The following is a 26207-nucleotide window of genomic DNA, read 5'->3' as shown; positions in this document are numbered from 1 at the left end:
CTCATCCCCGCGGGGCCCCTTTGTGCTGCTGCTGCTCCAGAGCTGCCCTCAGCCAGGCGGCGGCTGCGTCACGGCCCAGGCGCTGCGGCCGCCCAGAGTCACCCCGCAGAGGGAGAGCCGCCGCCTCGACCCCCTGCTCCGCCATTGCTGCGCGGGCCGCGGCGGAACGACGCCTCGCCGCCCCCTGAGGAAGGGCCGGGAGCCGCGGCGGTGAGTGGCGGCGGTGCCGCCCGCCAGCCCGTCGGCTTCGGGTGGCCGTTGCCCGTACCCCTGTGCAGGGAGGCCGGGGAGCGCCATGGCGGGGCGCGGCGGGAGAAGGGCGCGGGGTGCCGGCAGCCAGGGAGCTGGGGCTGCCGGGGGGGGCCGGGGCGGGGGCCAGTACCGGAGCCCTCCCGGTGCCGCAGCGGGCCCGTGCGGGAAGTCATCGCTCCGATCGGGCTGAGGTGTTGGGGATTTTGGGGTACTTATGGTTTTTTGGGTTATTTTTTTTTTTAACTTTGACAATAAAAGCGCTGGCCATCGTTCTTACGTCCCAAAACGCAACTGAGGCACAGAGACCAACGCATAATTTTTTCTTGCCGTAACGTGTTTGGGGTTCCACCGAGGGCTGGGGAAAGGTCTGGTGCATCCCGAGTTTCTGATATTTTGCATTTCTGTGCGTGTGTGCATGTGTGTGCCAGCAGAAAATCCCTCTATCCTGGAAGAATGGTGAAACTGGGGAATAATTTCAGCGAGAAGAGCACAAAGCAGCCCCTTTTGGAGGATGGATTTGACACCATCCCCCTGATCACACCCCTGGATGTCAATCAGCTCCAGTTCCCACCTCCTGATAAGGTACAGTAGGCTTTAGTTTCCACCCTGGAGAATCACACCCAAATCTCAGGCAAACAACAAAAGAATAGGTTATGTGTAGTGAACAGCATAGAAATGTCAAGAAATACGGGGTGTTTTAAGGCATGCTAGTTCCTTCTGGGGAAAAAGGCTAACAGTTAAGCTAATGAAAATCCAGTAGTAGGGATTTGCATTAAAAAGCAGTGGGAAATGTTAGCAATAGGCATATATAGATTTCAGCGCTGCTGTATGAAATATACGTACAAATGCAAGCTTCTCTACGCTGTATTGTCATAGCCCTTCCTCTTCTGTATCTTTCTTTTTTTGTATCTGGAAGGTACTATGTATTCTCTGTGAATGACGTGAATTTTCCCTGTCCAGAAAAAGCCCCGCTAATGGGGAGATAAAGTACTGCTTTATGTCTCTGCAAGATGTATGTGGGCAGACTGGCCACAGAGAGAAAGGACTTCCATGTTCCTTCTGTGCTTCAGCAGGAAATTAACACTAGCCACAGACAAGCTGAAATAACAAGATGAGAACAGGCCATGTTTTCTCGTTGGCAACTTACTTGGTTCAAAACCCTCCACATAGGTGGTTCAGATGCTGTGTAGCTGAAAGGGGGCAGTCCAATGTGCTGCTCACAGGTTGGAAGGGAAATATGCATCCTGGATTTCTCATTACATGGCTTGATTACTAAGGATTTAATTTTAAGGATATAGGAAGGTGATGTGATACTCTATAAATATGTTAAGTCTCTTCACAATAAAGAATTCAGTTAAGCGTTACTCCAGGTAAGGCGTACAGTAGTAGGATACTTTTTCAGCTATTTATTTTTTCTGTTTTTCAGTACCCTGTTTTAGTAGGATACTTACTTGCACGTTTCTCACACACGCATCTGGCAAAAAAGCTTTGCAGTCTTTGAAAAATACAAAATTTAACTGGGAAATGGTCAGTAATATCTTCATGGTGATTTTTATTTTTGGCATTGTGTCCCCCACAAGCTCAATTCTACTTCTAGATAAACTGATAGCTATATGTTCCTCATCGCTCAGAAAAATTAACGTAATCTTATCTTGGGGTCAGGAATTTTAGCTTGTGAAATTTGCCTTGGTAGAGTGTTGCTAGGTGAAATTTGTGACCTCCATTTTAATTGCTATCAACATCTTTCTGTGTTGTGTGTGGTGACCAGTTGGCAGGCATAAATGCAATAAGCCATAACAGCTGTTAGAGAGCCTGAGAGTCCATTTTCTGCCCTTGGTTACATGAGTGTAAATCTTGTAACTGAGGACAAAATTGCACCCTAAGGCGTTAAAACAAGTTAAGTCTTATTGCGTCTGATACGCCTGCCAACTGGTGACTGGATATAACTGATTACCCAGGACCAACGTCCAAAGGTATTTGTTATGTTACTGCACTGCTAAGCAGGAGTCTCAACTAGAGACCTGTATGGTAATAGGCTTAACCTGAGCGGAGCCTCTGTAGTGCACCCAGGAGGTTCTGTGCCAGCCTGATTACTCCTACTAGAATGGGGCAGGACTCCTCCCACTTTGATGACGTTTGCCTTGAAAGAAAGCAAATGCACAACTAGACTAGAAGCTTAAATAAAGGAATATTTGATTGGCTCTTCTATTCTTTCCACTGTCTATTTGTATATTAGCTTTCCTTTCCTTTTGCAAACGTAGAGGGGAAAAAAATAAAAACATGTATTTATTGGTCCTACTGGCTTCCTTCTGTAACTGTCTGGTTAGTCATGTCAGTGTGTCTTTACTAGTTGCTACAGACTCAAAGGCAGTAGTAGAGCAACTGATGTGGAGAAGAGAAACAGTATGAAGATTGACACACACATCAAATTCTGAAGTATGAAGATGCTCATGTATAATGAAGAGGAATATGTTCTTCATATATCTATGCTTATTATTCACTTACAAGGCTCCAGTATAACTTCTTGAAGCATAACTTCTTGAACAGTAGTGACTGCAGCACTAAGGATTTGATGACTTTGACAGCTTCTAAATTAAAGGGATGAACTGATTTAAATTCATATTTAGGTATGTTAAACAAAAGAAGATATTACATAACCAAGCAGATAGAACTGTATGTTCAGTGTCAGCTGAATGTGATTTGAGTTGCCTGAGATTATGCAACATAAAGGGGGAGGAAGGGAAGTAAAATGTTAAAAAGCATTCTAAAAGTCTTCAGACAGTTCACTTCCATGATGCTGTTGGGCAGTTGTAAAGTAAGTTAAATAGTTAATAATTATTATCTTATTAATTATAGCTGAAAATAGGTAAAATAGTTTCTAAACCTGTGTCCTGCACATACATGTGTAATGCTGTAAAAGTGTCAAATAAGCTTTGTGGTACTGAATCTAGGTACAGTTCCACATTCTAGATGCCATTTCAGGGAAGTGAGGAGAGGGGAACCCAAAGCTTTAATTTCAGAGCCTGGCTACCTGTCAGTGTCACAGTCTTAATTTCAGAATAAATGTATTTGCTATTGATACCATGGACTGCTCTACAGATAGAATCTGGTTCTAAAAATCTAGAAGAGTCTAGATATTTCTTCTTTGGAACAACAGAGAAAATTGAGCAAATCTTAATAGCACTGTCAGTACGATAAACTGCACCCTATCTTGAGAGTGATACTTTGAAAAAGATCCTGAAAAATTGTAGAAGACAAAAATGAGGGAAATAGGTTAGGTATGTGAAAATTTTGTACAATTAGAATGCCTAGGAAAGCACTAGAGATATGACTGACGTAGTGAATATTTTAGGAATACAGGTAGGGTGCTAAATTGTGTAGCTTGGGGCAACAGTTCATAGCAAGGAATAAACTAAAGTTAAAGAGCCTTGGGTGTTTCAAGAAATCTCATTAACGCAAGGGTTTGAGTGCATCTTGCTGCTTGCAGCTGATAATTCAAGAGTTAGATGTTAAAAATAAGAGTGCCAAGAGCTACAGTCTAGCACATAGTGAATAGCAACTAGATGGGTCATTTCACTTAATTTAAACCCGAAATCCTGCCATCAAAGAACATGGCTACCGGCAGCATCATCATCTGCTAGATTTCTGTGGGCGCTCTTCAATAATCGTCTCATCCTATTGGTCTCCAGTTGGAAATCCCATTTATGGGATCTCCCAAAGCACATGGAGGTGGCGATTTTCAAACTATACAAAGTGGGAAGCTTCATGATTTTGATTTGAACTAAGTAGATGCTTGCCTAGTATAGCAGTACAGTACCACCACAGCTGAAAAAATTGAATGCTTGTGAAACTGTTGCAGTACAAGTCTCCCTGTAGGTCCATCAAAACCACTTTGAGGGAGAATTTTGTTGATAATTGCTATGATAGGAAAAATAACTAAGAGCTTACAGCTTCCCAAGAAGAATTACACAAAGTGGGGGGGGAGGAAATACTGTGATAGATGCACTTGTAAGCGGATAAAAGAAGAGTTAATGAATAAATAAGATTCCTGTGGCTAGTTTCAGCTGACAGCTCTTTGATTTTTTTCTTTTTAAAGGTTGTGGTCAAAACGAAAACAGAATATGAACCTGATCGCAAGAAGGGAAAGTTCCGTACTCCTAAAATAGCTGAATTCACAATCAGCATCACTGAAGGGGTTTCAGAAAGATTTAAGGTAAGCAGTGCTATCTGAAGATGTTAATGACTCAGTTGTGCTCATAGAAGTGTTTAAAATCAATTGCTGATCGTTGTCAAAACTGGCTATAACTAACAGTGGCTGTTGTGGCTATAGCTGGACATGAGAAAAATAAATTCAATGTTTCATTAGTTCAGTATTTAGCAATTAGAAGAAAAAGCAGATCTTGCAGCATTATTGTTTGTAATCCCTCAATGGCTGATGAATTCAGAAGGCACTTCTCTCGGTGTGTGGGTTTCAGAACGTGGCTGGCCAGGTTGTGTGTGGGCTGCACACAGGTAGCTCTCATGGCATGGATAAAGCTCCTATTAGTCTTGAAGGACAAGAACCACAAGAGTATTTGTTTTCTTTTTGGCTTACTATTTTTCACTGTGGCCAAACCATTCTCTTAAAAGCACTGTCATAGTCCATTACGGTTTTTTTTATAGTTAAATGTATGACTTGGCAGCTAAGGGATGTATACAGAGCTCTTTGCTATCAGTTTTCCTGGTCCAATTGTATCATACAACTTGGTGACGACTGTTAATGGCAGATGGCAGTTCAGCAAGAAGCTGACTCAGATTTACTCTTTAGTGTCCACACCCCCATTGCTCCGTTTGGTAGTCCTAGAGAAACGCTGAGCGTTTAACTGGTGCAAGGATTGAATTACCTTTCCCCCTTCTCACTGGAGGCTCTGTGTAAGTAAAGCAAAGCAGGAAAGTTAGCACTTAAGCTCATACTTTCCTACCTGTTCTCTTAACAAAGGAAGACTACAGCTTTTCAGTGCTGTTAATTTGGCATCTTACCAAAGGATGCCAAAGCATGTTTAAACAGTAGACAACCACGCTGTTCAGTGCACAGGTACAAATACATTTGGAAAGCCTAATGCTTAGTATGAGGGAAAAACACAGAGCTTCAGTAAAGATGTGGATTCTCTTTATGTTGCACACTTCTAACCTCTGTTTGCCTGATAGGAGTTTTAGGACACACCCCAATATTCTAGTTCTGTAATTTGAAGAGTAAAACATAGGAGCTATGCTTGACCAGTGTTCCTAAAAGCTGCCCAGGCCCAAGCCTACCTTCAGAAGTGTATATACAGCTCTCTGTGGAATCAGAGCATGCTAAACAAAGTGAAGGCTCAAGGAGGGGTTAGATGCTTTAGGCTACATTTGCAAAGGAACTTGGCAGAGCGTTGCCAGGACAAATGTTTTAAGTGCAGGTCACCTGGTGGAGTCTTCAACCATGAAGTGAAGCATGGAGGTTCCCAGTAAGCTGTGTGGGGAACCACCCCAGATAGTTAATAAGAGATGTTATGGGGTCTGGCAAAGATTTACTAAGGAGGTAAGAAGCCTAGTTCCAGTTTTTCTATTCCCTGATTTGGAGCAAGGACATCCCATCCCTCGGGGGAAATGCTACATTCTGGCTAACGTTCTCTCTTTCTCCTCCTGGCACTATAGTACCAGTCCTTGAGAGTAATCCCCTTCCTCTCAGGCGAGGGTTGTGCCCACATTATTTTTGGGTAAGATGCAGATGGACAGCTCAGAACAAAGAGGACTTAAGTCTGGCTGTTTTTTGTGTGTGTCCTGGTCACACTGAGGTGATCTAAAAATGCCTTCTACATTGTAGAAGGGAAAGGGGAGAAAGTGTCTAGTTTGAGTACCCTGCTAGGACTTCGGTTCCAAGCGACTGAGCAGAACCTATACCTGAGGAATTCTGCACTTACCCGCTAGCTGTAGGGGCTAAGGGATTTCATCGCTCAGACATTAAATTGTAGGTAAGGAAGGGGTTTTAATATCTTAGTCGCATCTAAATGTTTTGCACATCTCTTTGTAGATCTGTGTTCTTTTTGTCTTTATTGGGAGAGCTGAGCAAATGAGACCTGGCTGAACAACAAATAAATAGCTTGCGTGCTGTTAGGTAGTCTTTTCTGATGTGTCTAGCTGAACAGTCAGAAGCATGAGCATTTTTGCGTTACATTTTTATATACCTTTGGATGGCACACTTAAATGTCTTTTAGATATTGCTTTATGAGGATCACTCTGGGATTAATCTCACATTACAGGGTTGCTAGGTTTTGCTGCTAGGTAACTACTGCATCAGAGAGAGGTTTCAGTAAGATTTGGTATCTCTTGGGAATTAAAGGGTGATTCACACTGTGGCTGTGAGTCTAGGCTTCTAAAGAAGGATGTGGGGACTGATCAATTAGGAAGATTGTGGTTCAGTTAATTGAAAACAATAGTTTCGTGCAAAACATTCAGGTCCTAAAAATGTCCCTTAATGTCTATATAACAGTTTTAGAATTGAATTACGCTGCTTGCAACATTTTAAAGAGAACTGACTGGTTCTCCAGCAGGGATGATTGTCATATTCACCACTCCCAGTAGTAAATATTATATGAATAATTGATGAAATTTCATAAATATGTAAATGAAAAGTACCGATTGTGTGAGGTTTTCTCCTGAGTCCTTATTAATTGCGAACCATCATGTTAACTGCTGCTGTTGATTCTGGGAGAGCAAAAGGATATTTGTTTGAAAATTAAATATTTGCTATAATTGTGAAATGCATTATTTAACTGGTGGGATATTGACTTTGGCTTGTGTTCATGAAAAAAAGCTTCAGATGCCGTTTAATGACTTGAATATTGTGCATCACCGATGCATAAGCTTGCCACAAGATGCAGCCCAAATGTTGTGCTAAAAATAAAAAAAGTCAGCCCGTCATATTTACAAATAATTCACATGTGTATTCTAAGATGTACTTCTTAAATAAGGACAAAGCAGATTGCGTCTTTGGGATTCAGCAGTGCAAATCATCTAAAGCTGTTCTTCTTGAGAAATTATACATTATAACAAATGAAGCAACGCCAGCATGTGCATATGTCATGTAGATCATTTGGTATTTTAGCAGCTGGGTGAATAAGAGATTATAAAACGCGTTTGCTGCATTCAGTCCACATTACCACAGTTATTACAAGAGAGGTGAGAATGTTTACAAAGAAAACTGCAAGTATAATTTTCCTGTATGAAGCCACATTCTGAATTCAAATCGGAATCACAGAATCACAGAATCACAGAATCACAGAATGTTAGGGATTGGAAGGGACCTCGAAAGATCATCTAGTCCAATCCCCCTGCCGGAGCAGGATTGCCTAGACCATATCACACAGGAACGCGTCCAGGCGGGTCTTGAACGTCTCCAGAGAAGGAGACTCCACAACCTCTCTGGGCAGCCTGTTCCAGTGTTCAGTCACCCTCACCGTAAAGAAGTTTTTCCTCAAATTTAAGTGGAACCTCCTGTGCTCCAGCTTGCACCCATTGCCCCTTGTCCTGTCAAGGGATGTCACTGAGAAGAGCCTGGCTCCATCCTCATGACACTTGCCCTTTACATATTTATAAACATTAATGAGGTCACCCCTCAGTCTCCTCTTCTCCAAGCTAAAGAGACCCAGCTCCCTCAGCCTCTCCTCATAAGGGAGATGTTCCACTCCCTTAATCATCTTTGTGGCTCTGCGCTGGACTCTCTCTAGCAGTTCCCTGTCCTTCTTGAACTGAGGGGCCCAGAACTGGACACAATACTCCAGATGCGGCCTCACCAGGGCAGAGTAGAGGGGGAGGAGAACCTCTCTCGACCTGCTGACCACACCCCTTCTAATACACCCCAGGATGCCATTGGCCTTCTTGGCCACAAGGGCACACTGCTGGCTCATGGTCATCCTGTTGTCCACTAGGACCCCCAGGCCCCTTTCTCCTACGCTGGTCTCCAACAGCTCTGTCCCCAACTTGTACTGGTAGCTGCGAGGATGCTGTGGGAGACCGTGTCAAACGCTTTACTGAAATCGAGATAGACCACATCCACAGCTGTCAGAAGAATGTCAAGACTTCCTGATTCTGAGAACCCTGTTGTCTTAATTTAGTTTTATGGCACTAACCACACCAAGGAAGGTGTGATTTTTCACTGAAGATTATTTTTCATTGAAAAATAGAAGTCTTGCTTTTGTTCTTCGAACAGTGTAGGCTAATGTGGGGAGTTGGTCCTTCACATCTGGAAAGCAACTTTGAATGAGGCAGATCTTTTTCTCCTGTAAATAGTCTGCTGTACAGAATAACACAACAAGGCTGGGAGTGTCACTTCAAAGGACTCTGATGAATCAGGACATAGGAGGAAGCTATTGCAGGAGAAAATTGATGGTATCAGTTACGCAAGGCCAAACCTTTGCCTCCCCCATTGACAGAGCAGTGTTTTTACAAACTCCAGTTAGATTTTGTAGTGGGATGTCTGTTCTGGCACCCGCTGAATTGGGCTACAATTGACGGTTGTGCACAAATGCACCAATTTCAAAAACTGTCTTTTGTATCAAAGCGTGAGATTTTTTCCTGTCTTTGAGGAAACCTGAATAAAGAACATTCAGAAGTATTTTGATAGCAAACACTGTGTTTCCCAATAAATTTCAAGCCCTTAAATAAACCCAAGCTGTGGAATGCCTTAAACCATTTGGTTCTATTCAAAGGCAATTCAATTCTTCAGACTTCATCCTTGACATCTCTACATACATCTAACTGCAGAGCCAAAGCCTCAAGCTTATTTCTGTGGCAAGACCATATGGTGCAAGCCATGTACTATCAAGTAGCAAGCAGTTCTTGAAATGTCTGCATAAGGTTATGGAAGAGGAATCCAGATTTCCTTTCAAAATCAGTTCTCCCAGTTTAACCTCATCATTTTAAGATTCAAAAAACGCATGCAACATATATTTAAATACTCAATTTGTGATCTATCTTAAAGGGCCATTCTTTAAAACATATTTCTGCCTCAAGACTTTTTTACCTGTTCTTAGTCATACCAATGATTATTATTGCTGCAGAAATAATCAGAGACAAGGAAAATACTTCTCTTCTGGTTTCTGTGTGATTACTTGGTGTGTTGAGTAGCTCTTTGCTCCCACTTAAAAAGTCTGTTAGGTGCATGAGATGTTAGCTGATTCCTGTACAGGATATCACTTCCTTAAGTGTCTGTCACTCAGTGCTAGAGGAGTGACAGGTACTTACTGCCATGAGTAGAAGAACTACTCACAGGATTAAAGTTGCTCACAAGTATAAGCGATTGGTAGGCTTTGAATTTTTCTGCTGTTACTTCAAGCAAGAAAAATAAAGGAGATTCTTGTTTCAATGTAACTGCTATTTTAAAACGATGTAAGTAGAGGCACTGCATGGCAACTGCCGCTTTTCCATTTTTTAAAATGTTTGATAATTCCCTGATATGACATTGACAATCCTCCTGCTAAATTTTTGGCTAAAAGGAATTTTTTTTATAGTCAGAGCTGGAAGATTTAAGTAAAGTGGGTGCCTAACAGCAGCTCCCCTGCCCTAAGTGAGGTGTCCTCTGCTGTTGTATCCATTAGAAATCCTTTACTTGGAGCAGAACCAGAGCCACTGGTGACACACAAGATGTTTTGGGTCTCTCCAGCTGTAACACTTACATAGCCTTTCCTCTTCTGTAGTAACCTTTTCCAGCCTTTCTTCTGGCCTCAGTAATACCTTCTGGGTTTGCATGGGAAGGTAACAGGGTTCTTATCTCAGAGCCACAGTGTTTCTTGAACTGCTTCTTCTGATCTCTGTAGTTAAGAAAGTAATACATGGTGCTGTGTGATGGAAGACGATGGGAACACTGTCATGAACAGCTGTGTTAAACCACAGTGGTAGACTCTCGAGGTCACTGCCTTGTTATCTGTTTTTGTTAAGCTACAGTGCTAGGCTCTCAAGGACACTGCCTTGTTAACCTGTTTTTGTCTAACAGTATCTCCCTCAGGTTTCATTAATCGACTCCCTTGCAGGCTCGTTCTGTTGTCTTGCACTGTTGCTGTTACTAAGCACTGGGTCTGTAGCTTCTTTTCAGTTACTGTCCTTCATGAATCTATCTGCCTTTCTTGCTGCTACTCTCAGTCATGACCAGGTAAGCATCCAAGCCGGTTCTCTCTTCCTCTTTGTCATCTCTGAGAAAGGACAGTCTTTTGATTTCTCCTGCTTTTTCTGTAGTCTACTCACAAGACTATCGTCCTCTTTGAGCACAAAGGTTTGACGGGAATGTTCTAGTGAAGAAGTTGAGTTTAACAGATAGATACCAGTCATAGAGCTAAACATGATGTGTGAGGTTAGATATACTCTTCTGAAATGAGGCACCTGGTTGTCTTTTGGGTCACCAGTCATCTTGTATATGTACGTATATTCCCATAGCAAGTATGGGAAATCGTACCAAGTTGTTCTGTATAATTTGGATTCATGTAATGAATATGAGCCAAATGTTGCGTGTATAGATGTGAATGTTCCTTTTTTCTTTCATGTTGCCATTTACTTCAAATTAAACATTTTTATTCCTTAAGTGCATTGTTTCAGATGCATCTTTCCTGTAAACTTTAGGGACAGGCCCAGGTAATAGCAAACAAGAATATAATTTTGGAAAAGCAGGAATGTTAGGGGAAGTGCAGAGCTGATTTCAGTCTTCTCTAACGCACTGGTAGAGGGCATTGTACAGGATTTTAGTGGAGAGAGGTGAAATGGAGGTCACGGCCATTTGCAGGAAAGTCAATGTGATGTTTTATGAATTTTAGTCTGTGGGACGTAGCCAGACACAATCTATTGTAATTACAGTCTGCCTGTCTAAAATTCTCTTGTAATTTAAATTGTATAGCAATAATCTTAATTTCCTGTCCTAAATGGTTGCACAGAGTTGCTGTATTTCATCCCAGAGGGCTTTGCATTTCACTGGTGAGCAAAGCATAAATTGGTCGTAAATCACTTCAGATGAAAGGTGCTGTATAAATGTATGTCTTCACTCTTTTTGTTTGGTGCTAGCACCAAGTCTGTGCCTAGCACTTTACAGACAACTCAGAAATGAAAGTTGTGTTCCCAAGAGGCTGCAATTGAAATAGATAATGCAGAGATGAGATGTGACCAAATGCCAGTGATGGAGCAGTGAAAATTACTACATGTCTTGTTAGTTCCATTTTAGTTCCATTTCTCATAGTAACAGGGATGCTCCTAGGTGGTTTTGTATGCTGAAAGGTGCATGACGGAAGGAAAACCATGAAGGCGATGCAAACCAGCACCGTAAGAGTGGGATAATTAAAAGAATTTCAGGGAAGAGGAGGAGGCATGACAAGAAAGGTGGAGGTGAAAGCAGAGGGAAAACAGGTAGCACCCAGGGTTTAGTGGGGCAGTGGGATACAAGCAAAATGGAAGGAGATAGAGCTAAGAGGAGTAAAAGGGGCAAACTTGTGCATGCCTTGAAACATGGCTTGTAATTTGTTCAGAGAGGGGCAGGAACCAGGAAAGGATGTGAAGAGAAGCAGGCACACTTGGTGCAATTTTGCCATAATATTCTGTCTTGATTAAAAAGGGGGCACAGTAGATGTTAGCGGTGTGAGGAAGAAGGAGACTGCAGTAGCCAGGCAGAGAAAATAGGGCTTGCAGTGTTTTGCAGCTGTAGCAAAGTAGGATGGACTGACCCGGAAGATCTAGCAGATCTTGATGGTAAGGCCTTATCCCGAGCTGTTTACATGTTAGTGTAGTTGTCAGGTCTGGTGAGTTTCATTTGTCCAGCTAAAAGCTTACACAGACTGAAGACAGGTATTTTTGCTGTCGGTACACTTAGGTCGTTCATTAGTCATCTCTCATTTTGATTACTGTAATGGCTTCTGGCTAGACGTTGTTCTTCTGCTCTTCACGTAGAATCTATTAAAAAATCTGCCACATACATAATATCTTGTCATCTTTTCTGTTCACTTAGTTTTGCTGCCAGATCCCCTTAAAACCAACTTTAAAGGACACTCTCAAGATGAAAACAAAACCACACTTTGAGTTCCTAGTTAAAAGAAATGGTTGGTTGTGCTATCTTGTAGTTATTTCATAAAAAGTATTTTAAAAGCCCATCACTCGTGTGGTGTGACAGGCACCTTGGAGTTCTGCAGGATGTACATGGCAGTGAATGATCATAGTAATTCAAGGTTCAGCTGGCTGGCTACCACAAGAAGAGACTGAAGATTTCCTTCTAGAAGAGAGGGAGTGGTGCTTGCTCATGCATTGCATCTTCTCCTACCTTGAGAGGAAGAGGGCAAGTTGCTGCTAGTGCCTTGGTAGGAAGAAGAGAATAACTTTCCTTTAGTTTATAGTAAGCATGCAAAGTTGCTGTGGAAGAAAGCAATAAAATGACAGCTTTGGTAGCGCTTCTGGTCTAAAGAGCAGCTTGTCACCTTGCCTCTTTCTGTGCTTTTATTTCTGAAAGACATCTGGGAGGAGAGGGCTCAGAAGGTGAAGCAGGGAGGTAGGGTCGTGCTGTGGTACTGGTAGGGCAGAGAAGCTGACTGTCTCAGGTTCAGAAGGGAACCTGGGGATCTGACAGTTGTGGACCATTGGTGGTGGGTTGTTATACAAGTGAAGGAAAATGGCTATGAGAAGGAAGAGAATGATTTTCAGCTTATAAGGGAGAAGCAGATTGGATTAACAGGTGATTGGGATCACCTTGGAATCCAGTGATGGATTTCTTTCCATCTGTGTTGTTTGTGTGTCCTTTACTTAGTTACTCATATCCTGAAGGATGGTAAGAGAAGGGAGCATCTTTTCTAATAGGAAGGAGAAAAGAGCTTACTTGATTAGGGATTTTCAGATGGAGTGTGATTGCAAATTATTGGAGATAATGAGAGTAAAAATTTACATGTTAATACCAAAATTAATAATATTAGGAAATACAGGAAGTGAGAGAGAAAGATTCCGTGAGAATTATGAACCAGGAGCCCTGAGAGCTCTTCCCAGTGGCTTACTGTGTAGCAATGGAAGAACCTTGCTGGACGTGACTTGTACGAGCAGTGAGAACTCACAGCTCCATGGAGGTCACCAAAACAGGTAAATGCTCCATGTCTCAGCAAATCAGCCCTGAGGCTGTGTCTCTGCAACTTGCCAGGCTCCAGCAATTCACACAACACTGGGCTTCTGACCTCTTTCAAAAAACATAATTACTTTCCAAAACAGTTCCAGGGCCTCGGAGAGACTGATTCTGCAGTGATTGTGGAAATAAAAATATTTTTCTATTGTCTAATATTTGATCTCAACTACAAAATAGCTTGTTAGCTTTACAGTATGTTCCTGAGGCCTCATCTGTATGTCAGAATGGTTACGACTGGGAAATGATGTTATAATTCTACTATTCCTTGCTAGTAGGATGGCCAGGTATAAGGTTAAACAGCTTTGAGATTATTTTTCTAAGCATTTTAAACTGTTTACTCCTATCTGTGGAGGAGACAAATGTGAGCTGATTCGATCCGTACCATAGCAATTGTTCTGCTTGGTGTCCATGTCCCATGTCCCAGGCCTGGGCCTCTAGAGAGAGCACCCTTTGTTGAAGGCTGTGTGAATAGATCTTGTAGTGCATGGGGAGCCTCGGCAATAATCCCATCTGGATTTTATCTTTTCGATCCCCGGTTTCTAGTCTCTCTTCTTCGTTTCTTATCTAAGGGAAAGAGCAGTGACTGTCAGAGCAAAAGGATCAAAAAGAATTTTGTGGGGAGAATAGAGAATAAGGCTTGTTACAGTTGTGGGGAGGGGAAAACACTGGAAGATGGGATGCAAGGTTTGGGCCAAGCCAGAGGGTGAAGGGCCTTGTACGTGTGTGTGGGTGGGATGGCGGAGGAAAGACGGGAAGGAGCCCTGAGCAATGGTAGAAGAAAAAAGGGAGAGGCCTGATAAAAACATCTGAGAAGGGCTGAGCTAGGCCACGGCTTGGCCCGGAGTGGGGGGGGTTATGTTGTTCGTTATTAAACTGGGCCACAGAGAATGACCAGAAAGGAAAATGTGCTTTATTTCTTGGATTCATGCAGGACTTACTGAGGCATGGGACATGTGAGCAGAAAATACGAGGTTGGCAAGACCGAGTGATCTATTCATGTTAACCTTGGTGTATGCAAACGAGTAGTAAACTTGGGGAAGGACTAAGTGGATTTGAAAATTGATGTCAGTGTGAGGTTTTTTTGGAGGGTGATTAAGAATATGATTTTTTTTTTTTTGTAATCCAGTGACTGTTCTGAGAAACTGAAGATGTTGCTATTAACCAGAAAGGTCCTTTGCTCCATGTCTCGATTGGCGTTGTTACATTAATATCTACATTTCTTCTGCTAAATTTCTTTCTGACCTGCAGTTCTCCCTGCCTCTCCTCTGGCCCTCCTTTTTTTTTGCTTATTTTCTCTCTATCAAAAATCCTTATAAAATCCTTGGTTTCAGCAGCACACGATACTCCCCAGCCTTGTTTCAGCCAGGAAATTTAGCACTTGCTGTTGTGTGCCCATGGAGATGTTTGCTTCCCCAGCATGAGAGGTCCCTAAAAGTTCATCTCAGTCCTTCAGGGTACTTGTCCCACTGCCACACACAGTTTGCAGTGTTGCAAATCCTGTTAGTTCTGGGGTTTATCACAAAGGGAGTGTGTGGTGGGTATTTTTACCAAGAGGCAAAGCTACAATTTTTTTTTGTTGCTTTCTCAGATACCAGATTATTCTTGTTTGCATAATTGACCCTGATGTGCCTAAATTCTCTTCTTAGGAGGTGTATATAGCTGGCTTACTTGTCTTCCTTTAAAATTTAGATCATATTATACTTTGTTTTAATTAATTAATCACATAATCTTGTTTGTTTCTGTTTATTATTTTTTCTTATGCTGTAGCACATGCTGGCTTCTTCCTAACTTGCTGAAAAATAAAAAGCTCAACCACTCTTACTCTCTAATCTCCTTAAGCTACTCATTTGTCTATCAGTAGAAGCTTTAGAATAATAAAAACACACATATAAAAATAAAAACAATAATAAAAAGACACTCTCCCAGGTAATGAATGCTATTTGCTCAGCTCACACCTTCCACAAAAACGGGTCTGAATTAGGGAGCTTTGCAGTGTAATTGCTAGGCCAAAATCTTGTGCTTTCTTTTGTCAGTGGGTGAGGTAATTCCAGAGGTAGTTCTGTCTCCAGCTGCTCGGAGTTTATTCCTGGGAAAGGTTAGCTTGATACTGACACTGATTTCAGATTGAATTTAAGGTGCATCTTGGATTTTCCAAATTCAGGACCAGAGGGTACTTAAGGACATGGTGAAACGTCAGTGCCATGTAGTGGTGTCTGTAATGGCTTCTCTGTGAGCACTGTGGGAAGCGGTGCAACAGAACTCCTCAGGGCTAGCCCTGTGTTGAACATGGTGTGTTCCCTTATGGATCTGGCAGTGAACTACTCCTGTACAGTCTCTGTGGGAGGAAGAAGTACTGTTTCAACCTATACATTAATGAGCATTGAGCAACCAAGCATTCAGACTACTGGTGTAACTTCATAGCAGGTGCAACAAACTCTCATCCTAACAAGTGAGGGCAGACATTGCTTTGTCCTTGCCCTGCTAGAGTCATTTTTGTAGTATGTGGATGACACCTGTGCTAACTTACTGTCACCTGACTCCATTCTTGGACAGGCACAGGGAAAACAATCATGCTTATCAGCTGACATAAACTAGACTTACACTTACGTCATCCAAATAATGAAAGAGCAGCAGACCCAAGCTACACTGATATGTCCTGGCCTCATGTGTGCACTGAACAGAAGTGCAACCAAAAAAGCCTTGCAGTACAGAGGCAATGGGCCGCTCACCAGATCATCCGCCGCCTCCTCTGAGAAGGGGAAGGTAGAAGCACTTGTGTGCTGCTTTCCTGTTCTCCCTCGATAATTAAGAAGCTGTTTTTATCCTTTGCTTGATTTTACTGTAAAATGCATTCATAGCTGGCTTCTGCTGCCTACAGTAACAAACAGCAATATAATAAGCAGTGCATTACTAACATAAGCATGTTTTATTTTTCTTTACAGGTAACTGTGCTGGTCCTTTTTGCCCTCGCATTCTTAACGTGTGTTGTATTTCTGGTAGTCTACAAGGTTTACAAGTATGATCATACCTGTCCAGAAGGATTTGTTTTCAAGGTAAATTGAGTACACGTTCTAGAAAAATAGGACAGTATGTAATATTCTCTGTGCTGTTTTCTGCATAACCTCAATTAAGTCATGCTGTATTGCATAGAAATTTGTGTGTGTTTCTGTAGATTAGTGTGCTTCCTATGTTTCTTTTTGCTTAATTTATAATTGAGGTTGTACTATTGCACAATTTTCATAACATTGTTATTTTGCTAATGCTTTAAACGTTGAAAATATAGCTAAAGTCCCAACACCAGTGTCCTTCAAACCTACTTCATCTGCAGTTGTCTGGACAAAGCGTTAATTTATTGGGTCAAATGGTGTAATGTTGCATGTTCTTCCAAATTCATGTGTCTTAGGAAAGAAGAGAATGATAAAACCTGGAGAAAAAAATATTACTCCGGAATATGTGTCAAAGAAACAGTAGAGTGATGTTCTCATTAAAAGCAGCCTTAGGGTTATTTTTGTAGAAAGAACTTTTTGTTCTAGAACAGTGACCTCCAAGCCCTACTGCCACAGGCCAAAAGTGATGCCAAAAAAGGGAAAACACATTTATTGGAAAAAAATAGCAGTGCTAAACAAAAGGGAGGCAGGGGCTCACTTCATTCGTGTGAGATGGTAGTGCTGGCTCCTCAGCTGTGACCTGGGCTGAAAGTCAGAAAAGTAACATTGATTTCTTAGTTGTAAATTTAGCAGGGCTGAACTTGGCTGTAATTAGATAAGAAAAGCAGCAGTGATGATGGCATTCTTCCCTCTAATTTTTTAAGAATATTTAGTCACGTAATGAATCAAATGGGTGCCTAGTACTATCTTCAAAAGGGTTTAAGAAGGAATGGCTGCCTCAGCACTCCTTGACGATCCCGTTTGGGACTTTTGATTCTGTCACTTCAGGCACATAAATATCTTAGAAGAATCTAGTCCAAAGTTACAATCAGTGATGCCCTGCTCGATTAACTTTGCTCCAGGCATTCAGTTCTAGGTTACTGCTTTCCCTTGGTTCAAGGGCAAAAGATACTGTGGTTAGAGTATTTGGCTGTCACTCAGGAGATCCAGCTTTTGGTTCTCTGCTGTTGTTTTTTTGTGTTGTCCCAGCCAAGCACTGAAATCTCTCTGTGCTCATGTCTCAAGGAACCATAGCCCTTTTTTCTAAGCTTTCTCTTGGCTTTGAGCAATTTGGAATATGGGCTGTATGTTCCTACCAAGCCTATCTTGGTGTGATCCTGACTTGACAGGAATGGCCAGTTACGTGCTCCTGTCGTAAGTCTAGTAACAGTCTGCTGCTTCTGCTTCCTTTCGTACCATGTTGTCCCTCCGAGTTGCAGCCTTCTGGCTTCTTTTGTCGTTTCTTCCTAGTGTTGCAAATACGTAAGGGGAGAACAGTTTCTTAGGTACATTTCAGTTGCACTGTGAACAGAAATCGGTTGTGTTTCTCTCCTTAGGGCCCTGTGCTTGAAACAGAAGCTGGGCAGAACATCCCATAGCTCTTGCTTTGTTTTTAAGGTGCAGCACACACCCAGGGCTGCGTTACTGTTCCTCTCCCAGCGTTGGGTTTTGTGGAAGCTGTTTCCTAGCTGCTGGATGGCATAATGCCAGGAGAGACAGCATCTTTGGTCATGTGACTCTTCAAGAGTTTTACAGGATAAACATATTAGCGAATGACACAAGATGTGAAACTACCGGTGTTGACATGAATTTGTATTTGTTGCCTTTGCTTATCTATTTTTGGGAGAGTCCATAGTATGTCATGGCATAGCTTGGCACAGATGTCCTAAGAGAGATGAAGTGTGTCACCTTGCGACCAGTGTCTCTGTAGACTGGCTTCGTGGCTTCAGGTGGACTCAATAATGTTCCCTGGCCTGGATGTCCCCAGGCTTTGGATGCTGATGTGATTTCCTGGTTAAGGGCAAAGGTGTCCCCTGCCTCAGGCAGTGTGGTACCATGGGAATCTCTGCATAAAGGCTGAGCTACCGCAGCTGTGAGTCAGACTCACTCTTCTCTGCTTTGATGCTCTCATACATGGAGCAGTTCCAAAGGTCTCACTGTTTTCAGCCTTTCTGCTGTCCTACGCATCCAGGGCTTGAAGGTGTGCTTGAAGAGGTGCTCATCTTCCTTTGATGAGCAATCTTAAACTGCTCCAGCCTCAATTTTGTGCTTGTTCAAGCTTTCTGACACAGCCCTGAACTACTGTTGTGTAACTCACTCCTCTGAAGCACTCTACTGGCTGTTGGTGACACTCACTGGAGTTTTCCTCAAAAGACCTGAGTGCACTTACATCCTGGAGGAATTTCTCCAGGGCTTCAGTATGCTCCGTACTGCATCTGTTACCCTTTAGCTTTCCTTGCCAAGGCACCTGCATTCTGTCAGGCTCATGGACAGTACAACAGAGTAATTTCAGTGCATTAAAGACAACATCATCATCTGTTAAGGTTTGCAATTACTGACCTAGCAAAGTTAATGTGACAGAAGATACTATTTATAAGTGAATACCACTGGGGTCTTTATGATAAAGGAACAAAAGGAGTCATCTTCATGCAGCCAGATAGAGACTGGCAACCAGGATTTTCTCTGGCATCAAAGGCCTTAACCCATAACTAATTTCTGAAATAGAAGGGTTGTGAGAGAAACAAGAGACTGGCAACTCACTCTGGAGCATCCCAGTTTCTCCTCATGGCCTTCCTTATTACTTCTCTCGCCTGGGAACCACGGAAACAAATAAAAAAGGATGGAGAGAAATGTTCTGCTTAAGCTGAAGGTTTCAGGCAAGCAGCAGGATGAGAATTGGCACTGGTTTCCATCACTCAGTCACTCCCAAGTGCTGCATGGCTTGCCTCGATGAGGAGCTAAGCAAAGGGGGCTGTCCTTGGGCAGGACACAAGGAGCAGTGAGTAAAAGGGGAGGTTTTTCCCATCTTTTCTAGAAGCATGAAATCCCAGGAGCAAAAATGCAGTCAAGATGGAAACTCGGCTGTGTGTTTTATTAGACTCTTCTGCCAGATGTTGTGCATGTTTGTGACTACAAAAAAATAACATTACTGAGTCATTTTGCCTGTTACAAAGCAAATTGCTTCTAAAAGCAACAAAAGATTCTGTGGCACTTTTTTAGACTGGCAGTAATCTTGGCTTGTCTTCAGCACTAATAATTATATTTGCTTGAATTTCCTTGGCAGATTTCATTAGATCAATGGATTGTGTTCCTTCCTTCATTTTAAATATTTAGAATTATGACTAAATCCCATGACTGGGTGAAATAATCACTACAAAGATGTCTGTGTCTACGTACTACTTAGTCATTTTATCACATCAGAAGTAGTGTCAGTTATCCCTGATAAAGCATGGATGATACTTGCAGAAGATGGCCTGGTTGGTGTAGGTGAACATATGCATATCAAACAGCTCTATTCCAGAGTTTTCCTGGATTTTTTCTTTTTTAAATCTAGGTTCTGGTCTTGCAGCTGGTGATGATTATGATGATTATGGCTGTGGGGAAACCTCTCCACTTAAACAGTGCTGAGTAGGCACAAGTTTCTGCTTAGCCGAGGGTAAATCCTGTCTGCTACTTCCAACAAAACTCTGAAGGAAGATTGGCCCTGGCTGCTGGGTTAACAAAAGATAACAAATAAACTGGACCTGGGGGGATGTGGTACCGCCGAGCACTATTGCGAGTTGACACACATCGAGGCTTCTGTCACAGAGCTGGTTAGAACCGATGAGGTGTTAACTCCGTGGGAGGACTGTTTGTCTTGTGGCAGTGAGTCTTCTTTCAGCAGTCACATCTGCCACCAGACTGTACTCTTCAGGGGCAGGCAGGGTCGTGAGACTACCTGTAGGCCTGTTGTTTTGGCAAGTTTTGCTTTTTTCTTTCATACCGTTTGATGCTTTTTTTCACCCTAACATTTTTCGGATGCATAATTTCTGTTAAGCCAAGACTGTCTGCTGGATCTTTCCTCCAGTCATTTTGTGCTTTATGATTTAAACCATTTGAAACTGTTGTTACTATTGCTTATTTATGTCACTTCTCTTTTTTTTTTTTTTTTTCCTGACAAGAACGGGTCAACCCAAAAGTAAATGTGGACACATTTGAGATAGATAGATAGCATCTGGTCCTAAAAAACAGACATTTTTGCGTGCGTTTTTGTGCCCAGAAATTTCTGATCTGCATTTCATTTGCCAAGTTGTATGAGAACAGCAGCAGTTCAAAGTTGCTGTGCTGCATTATCAACGTTAGTCTTACAGTGCTGGAAGCAGGAAGACCAAACAGCCTATTTCTTTTTAAAACAGTCGGAGTAGAAATGATTAAACTTATTTTTCCTCAAGCTGCAGCTACTCATAGCTTGTATTTTAGCGGGTGAATTCAGTTGCCCAGCTGACTGCCCCAGCATTCTGAGGTATCAGGCAAGGCTGCCTGGACTGGCAGCTATGGCAGAGGACCTGCAGAGAGACCCACGTCCTTCTGGAGCAAAACCTGGGGGGTCACAGCATATGTCTAAGTCATTTTTTCCTTCAGTGCAACTAGCTGCTTCGTAGGCTTTTACTGCATCATCGCAGGAATGGGTGCGAGATGATACCTGCTGGCTGAGGCACTGCACGTGCACATTCACTTTGGTTTTTAAGATGATTGATAGCAAAGTTTGGATACTGCTTCGTATTTAACTCTCTAAATCAGGTCTTTCACTTTCAAAAGCTCTGAGCATCTAGCAGTTTCTGTGTAGTGCTTTTACACTTCTGGGAAATTAAATACTGTAGTCCCACAGCTAAAGATAGCTTTTTTAAAAGCCTGCTGTTTGCTACATCTTTCTGAGAAGCAAGAGTGAAGCATCTTTTGTGTACACACTTGCACATAAGCTTGGCCACCCACAATGTTTTCCCTGTATGTCTTATTTACTGAGCTGTAAAACTGTTCATAGCTTGGCACAAATATATCTGTAATAATTTCTGCCCCTCAGACTGAAAACACCATATTAAAGGGCCTGGGGGCTAATCTAACGGTAGGATGCAGACATCTGTAAGTGTACACCAAACAGCTGGAACGAGGTGGGGAGGAAAAAAAACCAGCAGAATATGGCTGGACCTAGAGATGGAGTACTTTTAAAAATAATTTTAGGCAAGCATGTTTTTTTCTATGTTAATTATTCTGGCATATAAACGCGGACTGGTCTTCCTGGCAAAAGCAGGAGTAGTTTTAAGGATTGCAGGGAAGAACATTTTGATCACAGTAGGGCAACACTGTAGTTAATTGCTGTGTGTTGCATCTTGACTTACAGAAAGTGAGTGTTGGCTTAGACTAAAATCACAGAATCACAGAATCACAGAATGTTAGGGATTGGAAGGGACCTCGAAAGATCATCTAGTCCAATCCCCCTGCCGGAGCAGGATTGCCTAGACCATATCACACAGGAACGCGTCCAGGCGGGTTTTGAATGTCTCAGAGAAGGAGACTCCACAACCTCTCTGGGCAGCCTGTTCCAGTGTTCGGTCACCCTCACTGTAAAGAAGTTTTTCCTCATATTTATGTGGAACCTCTTGTGTTCCAGCTTGCACCCATTGCCCCTAGTCCTGTCAAGGGATGTCACTGAGAAGAGCCTGGCTCCATCCTCATGACACTTGCCCTTTACATATTTATAAACATTAATGAGGTCACCCCTCAGTCTCCTCTTCTCTAAGCTAAAGAGACCCAGCTCCCTCAGCCTCTCCTCATAAGGGAGATGTTCCACTCAATCATCTTCGTGGCTCTGTGCTGGACTCTCTCTAGCAGTTCCCTATCCTTCTTGAACTGAGGGGCCCAGAACTGGACACAATATTCCAGATGCGGCCTCACCAGGGCAGAGTAGAGGGGGAGGAGAACCTCTCTTGACCTGCTAACCACACCCCTTCTAATACACCCCAGGATGCCATTGGCCTTCTTGGCCACAAGGGCACATTGCTGGCTCATGGTCATCCTGCTATCCACTAGGACCCCCAGGTCCCTTTCCCCTACGCTGGTCTCCAACAGCTCTGCCCCCAACTTGTACTCATACATGGGGTTGTTCTTGCCCAGATGCAGGACTCTACACTTGCCCTTGTTAAATTTCATTAAATTTCTCCCCGCCCAACTCTCCAGCCTGTCCAGGTCTCTCTCAATGGCTGCGCAGCCTTCCGGTGTGTCAGCCACTCCTCCCAGTTTTGTGTCATCAGCGAACTTGCTGACAGTGCACTCTATTCCCTCATCCAAGTCATTAATGAATATATTGAATAGAACTGGTCCCAGTACCGACCCTTGAGGGACTCTGCTAGACACAGGGCTCCAACTGGACTCCATCCCATTGACCACCACTCTCTGGCTTCTTTCCTTCAGCCAGTTCACAACCCACCTCATTACCCAATCATTCAGACCACACTTCCTTAGTTTAGCTGCGAGGATGCTGTGGGAGACCGTGTCAAACGCTTTACTGAAATCGAGATAGACCACATCCACAGCTTTACCATCATCTATCCACCTGGTTACGTCCTCATAAAAGGCTATCAAGTTGGTTAAGCATGACTTCCCCTTGGTGAAGCCAGGAAAAGAAAAGGAAAAGAAAAAAAACCTAACTTACTTTTGGTGTGTATGGGACCGTATCTGTAATCTAAGTGATGAATTTTCTTTTCAGAATAACCAATGCATTCCAGCTGGGTTGGAAAACTACTACTCTGAACAAGACTCCAGCGCTCGAGGGAAATTTTACACAGTCATAAACCACTACAATCTGGCCAAACAAACCATCACGCGCTCAGTGTCCCCGTGGATGACAGTACTGTCAGAAGAGAAACTATCTGAACAGGAGACTGAAGCCGCTGAGAAATCAGCTTAGTGTGATGAGCTAATTATTAACACTATGTCATTTGAAGGTAACTAAGGGACTTTAAGGAACTTTTCATTAAATATAATTATGGATAATTTAGAGGTTACTCATGTTTATGGTGCAGTTGCTTCTGTTTGCTGATACTGCTTTGCAAAAACCAAAAACAAAAACAAAAACTTGCTGCAGAACATTCATGGGCATAAAACAAGGTGCATATCAGCATTGCTTTAGAGCTTTGACACCATTTTCAATGTTAAAAAAAAGAATTCCAATGTTTGACATGTTCTTGCAGTTTATTGGATACTGACAGGTTTCTTCACTGGATTTTCAGGGCTTAGACCTTAGATAAATCATGTGTTCTGTTGTCTGAATTGATACTTTATTTATTAATTTTTTTTTCTTGGTCATTTTGCAAACTGAAACACCCCAGCCATAACTAGAGTGATCTCTTGTTTAGCTGAAAGCTATATTTAATATTTAGTTTTGGCTCAAGCAAGACTGATAGTCAGCAGTGATGTCAAGGGCATAATGTAATGACTTGTATGGAGAAAGAAACTGTCAGGTAGCATCTTTCTTACTTTTTTTTTTACTGTTGTTTATTTGTAAGTGCTAATGAAGTTCTCTGCAACGAAGCATGCTCAATGTTTTATTATTGCTGTCAACAGGATTTAACTGCATTTCCACTGTGGCTTTAGCATCTTGGTAAGGATGTGCACTGAAACACAAACTAGATAAACATTATGGAAAAACGCAGACAGTTTTAGTGATGGATGTTGAGGGTAGTGTAAAAAATACACAATTCAGGATTTTCTAATGAGAAATGACCTCTCTTCATCATCCTTAAGAGGCAGAAAGCCCATTCACAGTAGTTGTAGTCCACTATGTTGTTTGTTGGCTACAAGGGAGGGAGTGATATGTCTAAATTTTCTCTTCTATTTACATTAACATTTTCTCTTTTTATTAATTAGAAAGAGTTTTCAGTTTGTGTATGATTTGCAGTTTGATACTTATTAACACAGAGCATCACAAGTGAAACAATAGCGTATGAGCTCACACAACCGGCTGTTTTAAAGCTACATGTGAAACAGAGTGAAGAGTAGAACTGTTTATGTAAGGCTGGGGAGGGGAAAGATGTAGAAGAACATAGTGTTGTGGATGCACGGTAAAGTTCCATTGTAATTACAAACTTTGTATTCTTTGTGTGAAACCATGTTTTCATTTTTATTATAAATCTTAAATATATATTACAAAAAAGACATCTTATTAATTTAACAGACAAAATAAGTGTGTGAAGGATCTGGGCAAGCAAGTCACCTTTTTGGTCAGGTAACTTGAATGGGACAAGGTGTAGTGGACATGTCAAAAGTTCCTTTTTTTTTTGGTAGACTCTATACAAAAATGAAGGCAAAACATCAGTATGGGCTGTTTCTCAAGATCTGTAGTAGAACAAACATGGTCAGCTCTACTTTTATTTTTCTCCAGTAGAATTGCTTTACCAACAACCTTTCTTACCAATACAGTAAAAATAACCATTATTACTTATTTCTCTAGGTTTGATACAAAATGTGCATTGCACAGTATATCTGTAAAAGCTTTTTATTAAGTCATTATGGTATGAGTAATGCATAAAAAGCAATAAATTATGTGCCAAATTTTTCATTGCATTTAAAAATTTCAAGCTTATGTTAAGATATCCAAAACATACCATGTTTGCATTTTCTGATAGGCATATGCTTTATTGAATGTAATTAATTACATGTAACTTTTGACATTTTCACTCTGTGCAGAGTAAAGAATAAGGGTGATGCTGCTTGTTGCAGAAGAGAGATAGCAAAACACAGTTCATATCAACATATTTACAGAGGATAAGATGGAAAGATCTGTTCCCGAGGACTGTCCTACATAGAAATGATACATCTCCTCCCCTTAAATTTAGGACAATAAAAACTTTAATGCACAAGTAACTACTGAGAAGAAACAAATGATTTCTCTCTCTCATAACAATAAACATTAAAAATACTAAGCTTGACGATCTAGGAGAAACAGATTGCTCATGCCTCTTGAAGTCAAAACCATTTTTGCCTTTGATTTAACAGGAGGGAGTTTATTGATTCTTATCCACAGTTGGTTTTGAGACTTTTTTTAGTTAACAAATTGCTCCCAATTTTAATACTTCGAAGAGTCTGGCTTTAAAATTGTCTATCCTTTGGCTTTGTTCTGACATCCCAGAACACCTGTTTCACTGCACAATCTGTTTGTGTTGTACTCTCTCTTTTCACCTAGAAGTAAAGCACTTTAGTTGACTTCTTATCATTATTATCACTATTAAATCAACCTGATCTCTGAACTCGAGTAGTTTCGAAGGATTAGAAGTAGAGGTCATACATGTGCAAAATGCTCACTGTGTACTGAAGTGGTATGATTAAATAAACGCCTGAGAGAGCGTAGATGCTTTTGCACAGTAACAGTTTTCTCTTGATCTGGTCTGCGCACCGGGAGCTGGGCGTTACACGTCACAGATGTGGGGGTGACTCTGCTAAAACCACTATTGTTTTTTTACTTCTATTAGCTATGCTCCATCTTGTGGCTTTCTTACTGGCTCTTTCCAACGTTTCTATGTTCTTTGCAGGATTAAGTGTGGTTTTACATTTGGTAAAGGGATTTAAACTGAATGCTATCAGCTCCCTCTGCACTAATGGATAAATACACATGCTTATTTATTGGAAAATATTTCCATCGTAGTGGTATGAAAAAATGCATAAAATATACAGGTATGCCATATACTCTGCTCCATTGAAAAAAAAGTCAAAAGTTTTACAAACAAAGCATGTAGACAATACTATATTTTTAATTAATTATCATACCAGTCCAGGAAAAGCAAGGAAAATGAACACATCACAAGGAAGAATAGGATCCATACTCTAAATCCAGCATTGTTTTTGATGGC

At 41.8% G+C, this 26207-nt stretch overlaps 2 protein-coding genes across 5 annotated transcripts in view; one reads left to right on the top strand and one right to left on the bottom strand.

Moving 5' to 3' along the window:
- On the top strand, positions 1–25692 carry NSG1 (neuronal vesicle trafficking associated 1). 3 transcript variants are annotated; one of them, XM_068403404.1, is made up of 5 exons: positions 1–210; positions 684–834; positions 4349–4465; positions 16342–16452; positions 23069–25692. In XM_068403404.1, the coding sequence occupies exons 2-5, from the start codon at positions 706–708 to the stop codon at positions 23267–23269; spliced, it is 558 nt and encodes a 185-aa protein (XP_068259505.1). In that variant the 5' UTR covers positions 1–210; positions 684–705; the 3' UTR covers positions 23270–25692. The 3 variants fall into 3 exon arrangements, with proteins under 3 accessions (XP_068259505.1, XP_068259506.1, XP_068259507.1); XM_068403405.1 differs by having other exon boundaries at positions 681–834; XM_068403406.1 differs by lacking the exon at positions 16342–16452.
- The window catches only part of STX18 (syntaxin 18), a 77639-nt gene continuing 76276 nt past the window's right edge, over positions 24845–26207 (bottom strand). For both annotated transcript variants that reach the window (XM_068403402.1, XM_068403403.1), the window contains one exon: positions 24845–26207. In XM_068403402.1, coding sequence (XP_068259503.1) covers positions 26112–26207 — 96 coding nt within the window. In that variant the 3' untranslated portion in view covers positions 24845–26111.

Source organism: Nyctibius grandis, chromosome 6 (assembly GCF_013368605.1).
Source record: "Nyctibius grandis isolate bNycGra1 chromosome 6, bNycGra1.pri, whole genome shotgun sequence".
In the NCBI taxonomy this organism is placed as follows: Eukaryota; Metazoa; Chordata; class Aves; order Nyctibiiformes; family Nyctibiidae; genus Nyctibius; species Nyctibius grandis.
The sequence above is the reverse complement of the archived record's forward strand: the minus strand, read 5'-3'. Positions and strand labels throughout refer to the sequence as shown.